At 38.3% G+C, this 16,649-nt stretch overlaps 2 protein-coding genes across 2 annotated transcripts in view; one reads left to right on the forward strand and one right to left on the reverse strand.

Annotated features, from left to right (window-relative positions):
• mtor (mechanistic target of rapamycin kinase) overlaps positions 1–16,649 on the reverse strand; it is a 398,131-nt gene that overhangs the window by 224,997 nt on the left and 156,485 nt on the right. Inside the window, exons 26-28 of the mRNA XM_079897701.1 lie at positions 16,153–16,295; positions 15,642–15,804; positions 13,336–13,481 (exon numbers count right to left, since the gene is read on the reverse strand). Of these exons, the coding sequence (XP_079753827.1) occupies positions 13,336–13,481; positions 15,642–15,804; positions 16,153–16,295 (452 nt within the window). The remainder of the gene's footprint in view (positions 1–13,335; positions 13,482–15,641; positions 15,805–16,152; positions 16,296–16,649) is intronic.
• On the forward strand, positions 6,310–9,430 carry angptl7 (angiopoietin-like 7). The gene is made up of 5 exons (XM_079897426.1): positions 6,310–6,882; positions 8,048–8,148; positions 8,233–8,427; positions 8,586–8,781; positions 8,862–9,430. Exons 1-5 carry the CDS (start codon positions 6,513–6,515, stop codon positions 9,029–9,031), a joined length of 1,032 nt encoding a protein of 343 aa, XP_079753552.1. The 5' UTR covers positions 6,310–6,512; the 3' UTR covers positions 9,032–9,430.

Below are 16,649 nucleotides of genomic sequence, written 5' to 3' on the forward strand. Positions count from 1 at the left end.
ATGTGATCGGCCTCTTACAACGAACACACTGCTGAAGTTTAATCAAGATCAGTTAATGTATGCAGAAGTTATAACACACTTCCTGTTTCCATTATTCGCCATAAATTCGTGTCCTCGCCACGGCCAAACCGTTCGAGATATCAAAAATCCGTCCGCAATTTAGCATCCTCAATGTCTTGACTTCATGCTGACTGAGTTTGGAGGCGAATGGATGAGTTCCCTAGGAGGAGTACATTAAATTCCACAACATGCGTTTTCAAACAACCCATAATAGCCGACTTCCTGTTGGGCTGGCGTAAAAAGTAAAAGTACGAAAGTTGTTTGGCCCGATGAGATCTATATGTGTATTGAGTTTCATATTATTACATGCAAGCGTGTCTGATTTATGCCACGCCCGGGTACCAGCTTCAGCCCGGCCCTGATGGCCGCAGGTTCTGACCTGTGTGCAAAATTTCAAGAGTTTTCGAGCATGTTAAAGGCCCCAAAAGTGCCCGAAAGGTTGACAGAAAAATAAGAATAATAATAATAATAATAATAATAATAAATAATCCTACCGGAAACAATAGGGCCTTCGCCCTTTCAGGGCTTGGGCCCTAATAAATAATCCTACCGAAAACAATAGGGCCTTCGCCCTTTCAGGGCTTGGGCCCTAATAATAATAATAATAATAATAATAATAATAATCCTAACGAAAACAATAGGGCCTTCGCCCCTTCAGGGCTTGGGCCCTAATAAATATAGCTGCGAGCAGCGATTACGGGCCCAAGCCGGTGGCACCGCCACCCCGGTGCCTTTAGTTACCTAAAGGCACCGGGGTGGCGGTCCCGCCGGCTTTGGCCCGTAATCGCTGCTCGCAGCTATATTTATATATATATATAAATCGAGAGAATTATTCTGATTTTATGATACACTCAAAATATTCCACAACAAATCCTTTAAATGTAACGATATTCAGAACGGAACAAGAATAAAAAAATAACTACAAACAAGCCAAAACGAAATAAAAAAATAAAAATACATTTAAGCAATCCATGACATGACATGATTTATCTAGTTTTTGGACTGAAACATTCTGGTTGTTTTTAAACTCAAACATAATTCTTAAATTGAAAACAAACAAACAAAAAAAGAATAAAATGGGTATAGTTCTGATATTTGTATAATTTTATATAGAAATAAATGGTGTATAATTACATTTTTAGAAGATATGAGGCTTTTAGTGTGTCCTTTTTTGACATTACTTTAATCCCTCACTATAGCAAAACCGTTTGAGATTTTATTTTTAAAAATAATCAGTTAACAACATAGGCCTGCTGACTATAAAAATTACAAATATGGAGGTTTTATATATTTTTTAACATATGATACAGTGAAGCAACCTCACTTGACGAGTGTCATTTCCTGAATACAATCACAGTTGAAACTGTGACATTGATTTCATACAACAGGTTAATAAACAGTTCCAGTTAAGTCACTTACATTTTAGATGCAATATTGACTGTTTTTGTTCTGTTTCAGCAGCAAAAATAGTTAAACAAAGATCACAGCAGAACCATCACGCATCACGTGTTTTCTCATAACTGAACGATTCAGCATTTTTAACGAATCGGTTGACTCAAAGATTGAATGATCAATAAACATCTGTCTTCATCATGATCGACTCATTCGAACGAATAGTTTGAACGAATGAATCAATGACTCGCTTATTAAGATGGATGCCTGGCGACACCTAATGGCGGTTTAGTGTTGTTTAAAAGCATCATTCTTTCCAACGTGTGTGTGCAACATTATCAATGTCAGTGTGGACGTCTGTTTTTTCTTTCACTTTTATATTAGCGTTTTAAAAGCACCCGCTCGTGTCACATGTCGATTAACCGGTGGGAAAATATCCTCAGACACATACCTAATACATGTATATTTAAATACAATATTGGCCTACCTGGTAAAAAGTTTTATATACTATTTTGATGTCCTTTTGGACACAAGAGGGCAGTATAGCCCTATGTTTGCTTTTTTGTTTAACCAAATAGCACTAAATAGCCTGTTTTTAACTTTTTCATTCTTCTTGAATTGCAAAAACAGAATAAAATGGGTTTAGTTGTGATATTTGTATACTTTTATATAGAAATAAATGGTATATAATTACATTTTTAGAAAATTTGAGGCTTTTAGTGTTTCCTTTTTGGACATTACTTTAATCCCTCGCCATAGCAAAACCGTTTGAGATATTTATTATCCGTTCACAATTTAGCATATTTAATGTATTTTCATAATGTTGAAAAAGTTTGGTGGGAATAAAATAAATAGTTTAAGAGGAGTGGCTAAAAATTCAGAGGCTGATTTTGCAAAAAAATCCACATTCAGACCAAAATATCTGACTTCCTGATGGCTGGAGCTAATGAATGTAAATTAGAAAGTTGTCCGGCTTGATGAGAAAAATATACAAACTAATTTTTTTTTACTGTATTTAAAACTAACCCCCCCACTTTTGTCAAAAGCATGTTGAAAGTGACACACTTCCTGCTGCCAGTTGGTGGCGCTATAACTTTGACTCACAATAGTTACATCCATCTGATCGGCCTCTTACCACGAACACACTGCTGAAGTTTCATCAAGATCAGTTAATGTATGCAGAAGTTATTCCACTTCGTGTTTCTCTTTTCTCGCCATAAATTCGATTCCTCGCCACGGCCAAACCGTTCGAGATATCAAAAATCCGTCCGCAATTTAGCATCCTCAAAGTCTTGACTACATGCACACCGAGTTTGGAGGGGACACGGTGAATTTTCTAGGAGGAGTATTTCACATTCCACAGCAAGCGTTTTCCAAACAACCCATAATAGCCGACTTCCTGTTGGGCTGGCGTAAAACTTGACTGGGGAAAGTTGTTCGGCACGATGAGATCTATATGTGTACCGAGTTTCATATTAATTCATGCAAGCGTGTTTGATATATGGACCAAGTTTTAGAACCCCGTTCAAGGGTCGCTGTTGAGCCCCCCAGCCACGCCCGGGTACCAGCTTCAGCCCGGCCCTCATGGCCGTGGGTTCTGACCTGTGTGCAAAGTTTCAAGAGTTTTCGAGCACGTTAAGGGCCCCAAAAGCCCCTGAAACCTTGAAAAACAAGATTTAAACTCAAAAGACACCCCCCCCACCACCCCCCGCACACACAGAGACGCAGGGTCAGAGACAGAGAGAGAGGGAGAAAATCCACATTCAAATCAAAATATCTGACTTCCTATTGTTTGGAGGTAATGAATGTAAATTAGAAAGTTGTCCGGCTCGATGAGAACAATATACATACCAAGTTTTAAGACTCTATGTAAAACTAAGCCCCCATTTTTGACTAAAGGTGGCGCTACTGAGCCCCTCACCACGCCCGTTTCTGAAACTTTGCACATGTCTACTGGCTAATAAATGTGATGTGTCTGTCGAGTTTCATCCAATTTCAAGCATCTTAAAAGTCTCAAAAGCATCCAAAAAGAAAATTAAAGTTTGATGCGTTGCCACGGCAACAGTATCTAAGATATCAATAATCCTTTCACAGGTCTACATCTGCCGTGTGTCTACATTATACATATAAAGTTTGAAGCAAATCAGGTAAAAATAAGAGGGTGATTTCAAAGCATTTTGAAAGTGACACTTCCTGCTGCCAGTTGGTGGCGCTATAACTTTGACTCACAATTGTCACATCCATGTGATCGGCCTTTTACCACGAACACACTGCTAACGTTTTATCAATGTATGCAGAAGTTATAACATCCTTCCTGTTTCTCTTTTCTCGCCATAAATTCGTTTCCTCGCCACGGCCAAACCGTTTGAGATATCAAAAATCCGTCCGCAATTTAGCATCCTCAATGTCTTGTCTTCATGCACACCGAGTTTGGTTGCGATTGGACGAATTTTCTAGGAGGAGTATTTCAAATTCCAGAGGATGCGTTTTTCAAACAACCCATAATAGTTGACTTCCTGTTGGGCTTTTGTAAAACTTAGAGCACGAAAGTTGTTCGGCCCGATGAGATCTATATGTGTACCGAGTTTCATATTATTACATGCAAGCGTGTTTGATTTATGGACCAAGTTTTCGGACACCATTCCAGGGGGCGCTGTCGAGCCCCCCTGCCACGCCCGGGTACCAGCTTCAGGTACCAGCTTCAGACCTGTGTGAAAAGTTTCAAGACTTTTTGAGCACATTAAGGGCCCCAAAAGCCCCTGAAACCTTGAAAAACAAAAATTAAATGGAATAGACAAATCCCCCCCCACACACACACAGACACACAGAGAGAGAGAGAAAATTCTCCAGAAAATCCACATTCAAACCAAAATATCTGACTTGATCAGAAAAAAAAAAAAAAAAAAAATCCTTCCGGAAACAATAGGGACCTTCGCCCTTTCAGGGCTTGGGCCCTAATAATCCTACCGAAAACAATAGGGCCTTCGCCCTTTCAGGGCTTGGGCCCTAATAAAGAATAATCCTTACGAAAACAATAGGGCCTTCGCCCTTTCAGGGCTTGGGCCCTAAAAATAATCCTACCGAAAACAATAGGGCCTTCGCCCTTTCAGGGCTTGGGCCCTAATAATCCTTACGAAAACAATAGGGCCTTCGCCCTTTCAGGGCTTGGGCCCTAATAATCCTTACGAAAACAATAGGGCCTTCGCCCTTTCAGGGCTTGGGCCCTAATAATCCTTACAAAAACAATAGGGCCTTCGCCCTTTCAGGGCTTGGGCCCTAAAAATAATCCTTACGGAAACAATAGGGCCTTTGCCCTTTCAGGGCTTGGGCCCTAATAATAATAATAATAATAATAATAATCCTTAGGAAAACAATAGGGCCTTCGCCCTTTCAGGGCTTGGGCCCTAATAATAAATAATCCTTAGGAAAACAATAGGGCCTTCGCCCTTTCAGGGCTTGGACCCTAATAATAATAATAATCCTTAGGAAAACAATAGGGCCTTCGCCCTTTCAGGGCTTGGGCCCTAATAATAATCCTTAGGAAAACAATAGGGCCTTCGCCCTTTAAGGGCTTGGGCCCTAATAAATAATCCTACCGGAAACAATAGGGCCTTCCCCCTTTCAGGGCTTGGGCCCTAATAATCCTACCGGAAACAATAGGGCCTTCGCCCTTTCAGGGCTTGGGCCCTAATAAATAATCCTTACGAAAACAATAGGGCCTTCGTCCTTTCAGGGCTTGGGCCCTAATAATCCTTAGGAAACAATAGGGCCTTTGCCCTTTCAGGGCTTGGGCCCTAATAATAATAATAATAATAATAATAATCCTTAGGAAAACAATAGGGCCTTCGCCCTTTCAGGGCTTGGGCCCTAATAATAAATAATCCTTAGGAAAACAATAGGGCCTTCGCCCTTTCAGGGCTTGGACCCTAATAATAATAATAATCCTTAGGAAAACAATAGGGCCTTCGCCCTTTCAGGGCTTGGACCCTAATAATAATAATAATCCTTAGGAAAACAATAGGGCCTTCGCCCTTTCAGGGCTTGGGCCCTAATAATAATCCTTAGGAAAACAATAGGGCCTTCGCCCTTTAAGGGCTTGGGCCCTAATAAATAATCCTACCGGAAACAATAGGGCCTTCCCCCTTTCAGGGCTTGGGCCCTAATAATCCTACCGGAAACAATAGGGCCTTCGCCCTTTCAGGGCTTGGGCCCTAATAAATAATCCTTACGAAAACAATAGGGCCTTCGCCCTTTCAGGGCTTGGTCCCTAAAAATAATCCTTAGGAAAACAATAGGGCCTTCGCCCTTTCAGGGCTTGGGCCCTAATTAAGCGTATAAGATTTATTGTGGTATATCACCTGAAAAAAAGTTAAAGAACCACTCTTTTAAATCTAATTTTTAAAATGTAATAGCATCTCAAATAGTTATCTAGCACTTACTCCAATCATTACAAGTTTTAAGTAAAAAATTAAAAATTAAAAGAATGGAAGCACATCTTTCTCTCACAAGTCTTGCTCTTTGGAAGAAAGAGGATGTCACACAGAAAACTTCTTTTCTTTAAAAGAAAAGGTCAGAATATGAGACAGTGTATGACCTTCACAGAACAAAGAGTCTTCATACAATCTTCAGTTTACAAACAAACTCTGCTTGTGCAGAATGGAAGCATTGTGAGGTGCATTGCACACGTGTTGACGGGTGGGACCAGACAAAAAGCAGAGGAAATTTGCAAGGGGGAGAGGGTGGGGAGGGCCGAGTGGTGGTAGGTGGTGGGGGGGTCAATGACTGTGGGCCTGAGCAAAAGGGGAGGGCACAGCACACGTGAAAAAAATATTTAAGCTGCATCCGCTGCAGGCCCTCGGTGTGAGCAGACATTTGATTCTGAACTGAAGAGACTTGCCTGGAAAATATTCTACAGTTCTACACTTCATTCTAAAGAGTTCTTCTTACATTTTTCTTGTGTCACTGTAATCTGACAAACATTCAAAAGAGCAACACAGCCAGGATCGATCAACATCTTCCTCAAAGAAAGAGCACTCAAACTTTCTCCACACATAAGAATAATGAAAAGCATGAAGATGACGGCTACAGCATTGGCTCTTTTACTTCTAGTCCTGGGTCACGCGATGGCTCAGGGTGACTTCAAGAAGAACTTGGCAACAACCAAACAGGCAAAACCAGCACAATGCTGCGATGATGTGCGCTCCCTGAAGGTCCAGGTGGCCAATCTGAGCAGCATGTTGGAAGAAATGAACAAGAAACAGGAGTCTGATCTTATGAAGGTTGTGCGGCAGATGATGGACATGGAAAAGCTCAACCAGCAGCAAGAGGCCCGTGTCACAGAGGCCGAGAGCAAATATTCAGAAATCTACAATCGGATTGAAATCATGCAAATGCAGGCAGCCCAGTCTGCCCCACAGCAGAGCACTTCAGGTGAGTCTTGACACAGAAAACTCAACATTTGCTTGGAAGACTTTTTTCAAGCACACACCATGTGTTATTCTACTCTCTGCAGGGTCACAGGTCACATATGCTGGTTGTTTGCATACCTCAGAGTGTCAGTGATTGTCCTCTAAAGTCACGGGATAATGTAGCTCAGCTATTTAGAATTTGAGATTTGCTATGTTAAAGAAAGATTGAAAGATTGTAAATATGGGCAATCATTCTATGTATAAGTTCATTCCCTGTATGTTCATTAACTAGGCATTATTCATTATAAAAATAAGCCAAAATCAAGCAAGAAATAGCAAAAGACTGTTGTTGTACTATTCTCTTCATTTAGACCATTTAATTTAATTTAAATTACATTGGTAGCCATTCACAACTCTCCAACTCTCTCCACACTGTTGGGTAATAGAGAGCTATTTCTGAATTCCCTGCAAAACTACATTTCCAAATTCTACTTTGGAAGCAGACCTCTACTTTGGAATGAAGAGTAACAGCTCTATTATCATGGTACACAATCCAGTAAGCATCAAGATTACAGAAAAGTGTAGTGTACTGTAAAGACAAGAAACTCAGAGAGGAAAATAAAAACAAAGGTTTGTGTAGTTTTATCCGGACAGAATGCGTTAATGTATTTAAATAGAATTCTTCAGACACACGTTTCATTTGGAGAAACTTTAACATAGTTGTACCCAAGCTGTGAAATGTCTGGGCAGCAGTTGGAGGTAATTAGTAGGTAATAATACAGGTTACCTTGTGCAGGAATGTCTGGCTTTCCAACAGTAGCCAAGTCACAGCAGGTAATGTGGGCTTCTTACTCTGAACCCACAAGAACAAAGGAGCATTTTTCCTTCAAAACTATTAGACTAATAATCTTTCAAACCAGAAAAAACTGTAGTTTTATACCCAATTAATTATTTGTCATGCTGTTTCCTTTTTAATAGCAGCAACCACACACACAGTGAAGCTTTGTTAGGAATGTGCTAGTTTCACAGAGACACATAGCCTAAAGTCAGCAGGAGTGCACACTAAATTAAGATTCTTCAGTTGGTTTGAAGGTGGATCCTGATGGATCCCATTAGGTTTAAATCCTTTGTTTTTCAAAAGCACCTGGTTTATGAGACCCTAAACTAAGGAATTCTCCCTCCCTTAGATGCAATATATGATTGCGCATCCCTATACAGCAGAAACTACAAAATTTCTGGAGAGTATAAACTACCAAAAGATGACTTCCTTGGAACACCTGAACTAAATGTAAGTCTGAATAATAGTCTTCATACAAGAAGCGACTTCAATTTAAAAGAAGGTTTGTCATTGATCCCCAGATTGTTTCTTCAGGTATATTGTGACATGGAAAACAATGGTGGTGGCTGGACTGTCATTCAGAGGCGCAAGATTGGTCTCACAAGCTTCAACCGTGACTGGAAGCAGTACAAGAATGGTTTTGGTACAATCCGTGGTGACTTCTGGCTCGGCAACGAACACATCTTCCGTCTGACCAGACAACCCACAGTGCTGAGAATAGAGATGGAGGCAAGTATGCACCAAGCACAACATTAGAATTAAAGTGGAATCACACAAAGTAACACTTCATCCTCATTAAAAATGATCCTCATTAAGGAATATTAATCCATGAATAATGCTTTAAAGCACGACACATTAAATGACACATTCTTTTAATATTCTGCTAGAACTGGGAGGGTAAGACACGCTACGCTGAATACGGCTTCTTCACAGTGAGCAATGAGATGAACAGCTACAAGCTTTTCATTGCCAACTACAGCGGGAACGCTGGTGATTCTCTGCGTTACCACAATAATACCAACTTCAGCACTAAGAACAAAGACAATGACAAGTGTGTGGACAACTGCGCACAACTGCGCAAAGGTAAAAAGAAACACCCACCAGACATGTTTCTGCTGTGCTAATGACCTTCATGTTTTAACCTTAACAGCTTTATTTCACAGGTGGATACTGGTACAACTGCTGCACTGACTCCAATCTGAATGGTGTGTTTCACCGCTATGGGTCACATTCAAATAATCCAGATGGCATCTCTTGGTATGGATGGCATGGACCAAACTACTCACTGAAACGAGTGGAGATGAAGATCCGGCCCCAGATCTTTGTACCGTAAAGACTTTCCAAAACCAAACTTATGTTCCTCCTCACCACTAAACCTTGGGTCAACATAAATCTACAGCTTAAACTGGGCAAACATTTCAGGGGAAATGCATTTGTAAAACAGAGTTTTGAGTATGTGAAAAAAGAGGTTTGATTGTAAATTGCATTTTATACAAGGTATTTATCTCTTAAATATTTTTTATTTTCTTTAGCCTTTTCTAGAGGATTTTATGCACATGATCATTAGGTACAGCAAGACTTAGCAACAAGCTGATGTAAGTCATTCAGAAAATATGTTAGATTTTTGTAAAATTATAAACAATTTGACAGTTCAGAAACATTACGGTAAATTCACTGGTAGAGTAAATGAACTGTAAAAAGAAAAATACTGAATGATTAATAAACTGTATTTAAAAAAAAATTATCATTTTTGTTATGTCTATTGTGTCTGCATTAGTGCAAAATGAACTAACACAGTCAAAATTAGAAGTGACAAACATGAAAAAAAACGAAATACACAAAACTTTACAAAACAACAGTGAGATTGTCTCTAACTAGGAGTACTAACAGTACTTGTCTGGACCTTCAAGAATGACCACCCTATCCATTTGACTTTGTCAAGATCAATTCACACTACTATAACAGGCAAAATAAAATGGAGCAAGCACTTTGGTTATGCAGATAGCATGGCCATAAACCTTCAAAGGGCAAACAAAAATAAATAAAGATGACATGGAAAAAGCTAATAATGAGCAACCAGCAAAGGTAAACGGTGAAAACTCATCAAGAAACCACCACAGCTATTAAACTAAGAACATAAATCCATTAATTCCTTGCACAGATACCCAAAACCTGAGTCAGCATTCCACATTCCACATGATCATTTTAACTGATGCAGAATCTCTGGGAATTTTGTGAGGTCCAGATGAGGTTACACTTCCAGGAACTGTATGGAAAAATACAGATCAAAACTCTGCATATAATCTAGTTTAAAATAAATATATATTTCTTTAAAGTTTTTCAGTTAAGGGGTTTGCCACAGAAGAGTCCCTTTGAGAAGCAGCCAAGCAGAAAATATGTGCTTGTACATGTACAAATTTTGTACTTAAATGCAAAGCAAATTTGATCATCATCATGCGCAGAAAAAAATAAAATGTACAAGAGCAATATGCAAATGAGCACTGCCACTTACAGAATATAAAAATGATTTAAAAGCACAAAAGTTGAAAAGGAACCATTAACCATTTGATTACCCTCATGTCATTGCAGACCCTTATGACCCTTATGAGGTGTTTATTAATCTTGCAGATATTTTTCTTAAAAAATAAAATAAAACAATAAAACCCAGAAGTAAATTTCAAAAGACAACATTGCATCTTATTTTACTATAATCACATCGTTATCATTTTACAAGCAAAAAAAAAAAAAAAAAAAAAAAAAAATTAAGCACAATCACAAGTCACAGAAAACAAATTAGACTTTTTCTCTAATGTTCTCAGCATTGCTCACCATCTTTATTCTGCCACACAAAATAATATTATACTGACAAAACAAACAAAACCAAACAACACCAAGGACCCAAGACACAGACCTCAATCAGTAGCAGGACTGGCTCAGTCTTCAAAGTGTATTTGAAATTCCATGAGAATACGCCTTACCACCAATTCAGAGACGCATTATTTTGACAAAGGTGGACCAAATTAAGTAAAAAACAGCAACAAAGCACCTTTAATTTTATAACAAGCACAACAAAGACAATAAAGGTGGTTTTGTTACTGCCAATCTGGACAGTATCAAATTGTCTATATGTCTATATGTCTTTATATGTCTATGTGGTGTTTTTATAATGCTTTAAGACAAACCATGTACAAATGCATGTCAACACCATTGCTGAGTATTTTCTCCTTAAAACTGCAGTCTCAAAAATGCGGTTTGAAATCGCTGGCGTTTCTGACGTCACAAACTACCTTGTAACAAATCACTTCAACGTGTGATCATCAACAAGTGAATCTCTGAGCTGGTGTGAGTGAGTGGAGACGGGGCTAATTTGTATATTCATAGAACCGCTTATACTAAATGAGGCAAAGGTGAAGAGATACATTCAAGCTATTTTAAGGCATAAATAAAAATTTTTCCAAGGAAAAAATATTTAAATATGTCATTTTGATTATCGAGGATGGTTTTTTAAGGGATAAATTATTGACTACAGGGGGACTTTAAGGCATCAACGATGAGAGAGTACAGTGTACAAGAAAGAGCGAGTTTGAAAGAGATTGTTAAAAAATATTCTAAATATTCTAAATTATTTGTTAATGACCTGTACAGGGTATCTACAGGGTTTAAAAATAGATTTTTAGGCTTTTAAGACCTTTTTCAAGATCTGCACAAATAAAATGAATTCCGCATTGGGGGGAGAAGAGTGTTTATGGTAACATCCTAAACCATAAAATCAATTTTAAGGGGCATATAACCTTTTTAAAAACTCAATGAGGAGAGAGTACAGTGTACAAGAGAGAGCGAGTTTGAACAAGAGATGCAGTTTACAGCTTTCTTATTCTTGCTTTTAACATTTATTTCACACTGGTCTTTTTTATGAATCATTACATGATTAAAACATTAAAATATAGAGAGGACATTATATACATGAATTTTGCAATTAAATGAAATTGTTAAACAAATGTTAAAAGTTAATTGTTAAAAAATATTCTAAATATTCTAAATTACTTGTTAATGACCAGTACAGGGTATCTACCAGTGATGAGCGGGTTGATCCAAAATGCAGTCAAAATGCCTGCGGTCACCCGCGGTTACGAGTCATCCAAAAATATTTTTAATGATATTCGGGTCGTGGACGGTCGGGTCAAATTTTAAAGGTGTGTCTTGCAACATGTTATCTACTACTAACATGTACAAGTTCAAATAAAGTTTTGACAAAAGAGTTTTTATAAAAAGATGAACCTCACATATTTCAGCCTTTAAATCATTTTTATAAAAAGAATGAGTCAAAAAAGATAAATTACTGACATTTACAATGCACATTAGCTTATCTTTTAGTAGAATTCGGTCCGATTTTCCCGTGGCGTCTGTCGTTGCTATGCAACCATGCACTGCGCTCTCCACAACGACAAAGAAGTTTTAAGAGCTAATGGATTTCCACCATCGAAAAACGCTTGCTGTAGCTCTGCTACTAGATTTATTTACGGAGAAGAAAAAAACACCCATAGTTTGGGTGCACCCCCATCCGTCATGGTGACTCGCTGCGCCTGGAAAAAATGCAATTATTTGAAATAACGAACTTGAGCACGCAAAAGACGCGATATGTGAACGGCCCTTGGCGAGCTACCTCCAATCAGGTCACGAGCTACTGGTAGCTCGCGAGCGACGTGTTGGAGAAGTGGGAAATCCTTATTTACCTTTTGAATGTTGAGCGTTATTAGCATTTTGAATAAATGCTGACGCTGGACAAAATGCCCGATTTCCCAACACGTTGAACTGAGCAATGCCATTGTACCATTTTAATAGGCTTCTTTTAAACGCATATAGTTCAGTAATGTCAGTTTTATGTATTTTCTGAGAGGAGGCGGGATTTTTGTTGGGAAAGTCGGGGGAGAGCCCCCCGCACCCCTAGTTCCTAAGTCTATGGCCCAATGACGCTACGATGAGCATTTACTACTTTTAAAAAATGCGGGTCAGGAAGCGGGTCGGGTACAATATTTTCTTTCTTTTTTTTGCGGTCCGAGTTGCGGGCGGGTTTGTTGAAAACGTCGGTCAGGTGCGGGTTGTTTATTTACCCGTGCATCACTGGTATCTACAGGGTTTAAAAATTGATTTTTAGGCTTTTAAGACCTTTTTCAAGATCTGCACAAATACAATTAATACCGCATTAGAGGCAGCAGAGGTGTTTTGTTCTGGCTTTGAGGCTCATAAAGGCCAACTTTTGTAATAGCACCAATGCAACTCTAACAAATTTAGTTCAATTTTAATTTAAGCACTTTCAAGGACCTATGTTGGTTTTCACATTCTTTCCAGTCCTTGAATCCATGTATCAGGAATTAAAGTACTTTTGAATACTTTCAAGAAGCGTGTGAACCCTGAACTGAAAAAACACTGAAAACAATAACACTGAAATAACAGAGCAATGGTATGAGCTTTCAGGTGCAGTCTGACACAGTCATTCTTCAAACATGCAGAGGACATAAAGAGAATGTTTGCCAATTTGGGAAATGTCATATATAATCTAAAATGTTTAGATTATACATGTGGCAGAGAAGCTTACTTCTTTGGAGGACAAATTGGGATATACTTTAGGTTTCCTACCTGATCAGAGATTCTAAAATGAGCGGTGAAGGGCCCTTTTGAAACTCAAGTTCCTTGTAGTGCAGGGCCTTTGCGTAGGCCCGACATTTAGCAGCTCTCTCCCCCAGCAGAACAATCCCATTGTCATCTCTCAAAGGAAGTGGGCCCTGACAAAATACAGAAAGATTTATATATTTAGATATAGAAGAGAAGAACTGAATGGAATAGCGTATTAAACAGGCCAACAATGAGATCATTCTAAACATGGAAAAGAAATGTAATTGTCCAAATGCGCAGGAGAATAACAAACTGTAGTGCTCCTTTCAGGCTTAATCGTACTGTAAAAAAGAAATTATATATATTTTTTAACATGAATGACCTCTCTGGATAGGATATATAAATCAGGATTCGTAAACATTTCTACCAATAAACTTTTGAGGCAAATATTCATGACCTAACATTCCATGAAATGTATGTATACATGAAAAATAAGAATAAAAAATACATGTTCAAATTTCAAATCACAGCATATCTTAACTTATTAACAACAAGCTATGTAGTTTAATACAAAATAAACGCTGACACACAAGTAAGACGGTTAGATAAAATACTGTGTCTGACCCTCAGAACTCCACTATGTAGCAAAGAATTAACATACATCAATGGAATGCAACAATGTTAAATAAGTAAATAAAAGTGTCCAGTAACCCTGACAGTAACTGGTGGCAGTGCCAGAGTCAAACTTTTAGAATACAAAATTTGGTAACTAAGAAGATTTTGAAACAGCTTTGCCTCCTATTTACCAATCAATCTCATTTTATAACCATCAATCATGAACAAGATAATGTCCCTTTTTGAATTCATCAAAAACAGTCAAGATTATATTTTCATTTCTGCAATTTACACCCAAGTACAAACTGCAACTGCCAGGCGTTACTCCATGCCAGGGTCAGAAATGAACTTTTCTATTAAGGGGGCCCTTGCAATTGATTTCCAGGTTCCAGGCAATTTTTATGATTACCTGCGTTGTTTTTTATGTCAAATGCTTAAATTTAACCAATTACTTAAATCAATCAGAATACTATAGACTCCTACCAATAAATAAATATATTTTTTTTATCATTAACAAAAGCCATCTTTACACTGCAAAGGTGGAACAGAAACTGCATCTGAAATAGCATAAATGTTTATTTACACAGATTGTTTAATGTTACTCATAAATTATAAAATTAACAGGAACTCATTACACATTGTCAATTAATGCTCTTGATATTGTAATAATGATTATTAATGTCGATTAATAGAATACATAAAAATATTTTTGTGTTTGGGGAAACTGCACATCATATTCTGGCTACAGATATAAAACAATCTATTTTAATGCTTTTTACACATTAGAAAACAAAGACTTCACATAATCTAGTCAGCATGATGAATAACTATATTAACTGGAATAAACTGTATACAGAAAGGGAGCAGAGAATGTGACCAACCGTGAGGCTGTCCATAACTTTGGTATAGTTTAAGCACGCTCACAAACACTGTTAATATCACAGAAGCTGACTACAGCATGACATGAATCTCTTACATAGAATCTGCACTTTGTTGTTTATGATGGGAGGATTCACGATTTCTTTCACTCAGAATTCAGTCAGAGGGCGCGTGCACTGAACAAAACTCTTCATTTCAGCGATGACTAATCTGAATGCCTCTGATTGGCCCTCACATTCATAAGCTCAACAGAAACATGTGTGATTGGTTATAATGCTCAACCCTGCAAAACGAAATCTGATGGAACGCGGCAGTTAGATGGATTGAATGAACGTTATTGTAGTTTGTTTAACCAACATTCTCATTTATAACATATATTCTATTCTATACATATTTTGAAACTAATTTCTAAGACTTTTCCAAAACTTTCTGGCTTTATTTATTTTGCCAAAACTTTTCCAGGCCTGAAAATTGCTATTTTGAAATTCCATGACTTTTCCAGGTTTTTCATAATTGTACGAACCCTGAGAAACATCTTGCATTTAGTTTCAATTTTTTTTTTTTTATTATTATTATTTCGTTTTTTGTTTTTTTTCCTTCACCATGAAGAAAAATCTTCAAGCAGTAGCCTTCATTTGCAAATGATATTGAATGCATGTTTTTTTCAGGACAGAAGTGTCCTAACTTAAATGCTGTATTTATGCCTTATTTTCAGATGTTTTAAAAAGCCTTTACTCTCTTGGCTTGTAAGGTTAGTTATTTGACCAAACGTACGATGTGGATCAGACGTTATGCCTGATGTCAAATGTCTAGAGATAATAGACTTCATTACTGACCTTATCACTGTGCTCCATGAATTCTGCAAGATTGAGCAGCGTCTGTGTGACCTCAGCAATATCCTGAGAAGTCAGAGCAAGCTCGATACTGCGTATCAGTTCATCCTGCTGGTCTTCACTCAGCTCTGACCAGCAGGATAAGAATGCAGCATTAAAAAGATCCCTACAGAAAAGAGAAAATGCACACACAGGCTTTGATAATTGTGCAGGGTTATGTCCATACAATAGTCTATGTAGGTTTTTTCTGTGGTATTGTCCAAACAACATATAGCAAAGATGGTTGTGCTGCTATTTGAATGAGATGGCACTCTGCTCTCACACTGTCAACCTATAACTTCAGGTATGATTACAGATTTAACTGTCCCAAACAGCCCATTCCTGTACAAGTTAGCGGTTCTTGCCGAAAGAGACCGTACTCCCAGAATTAAGGCACAGAAAAATTTGACAAAAATAATGGGTTTCTGAAATGTTACTTTAACAGAAGAACAGAGACAGAGGAGGGAAGGTTTACCTGGCGAGTGGTATATATGTCTGCGCCAGAGACCAGCAGGAGCGCAGGGCAGGTGAGGATGATTCTTTTAGCAAGACCACACTGAGACGTCTCAACCACTCCAGCCAGTCATCTTTGGACACCTTTCTGGCTGCACCCCAAGCCTGCACATAGCAGAAACAGGACTAATAAACAGATAAAAGAACCACAAGAGCTCTATTCTAGCTATCTGCCTCAAAGCCTACGACATAGAGAGCTGCCTTCTGGAACTGCATATGTGACTGATTTGAAATGCTCTATATAGACTCCAACTTCAACACAAAATGGGTAAATACACACTCCGCAAATACACAAATAGAAAGAGCAAAGTGTGGGAGAAATTTGCTGAAATAATGAAAGATGATGACCAAAGTGCTGGCTTTGTCATGTGTACTTCTTGCGATGCTATTTACACATTTGATAACCACAAAACTGGCACGACCAACCAGGCACGGCGCCAGGATTCCAGTTTTGGATGG

Source organism: Squalius cephalus, assembly GCF_949319135.1.
Source record: "Squalius cephalus genome assembly, chromosome: 16".
Classification (NCBI taxonomy): domain Eukaryota; kingdom Metazoa; phylum Chordata; class Actinopteri; order Cypriniformes; family Leuciscidae; genus Squalius; species Squalius cephalus.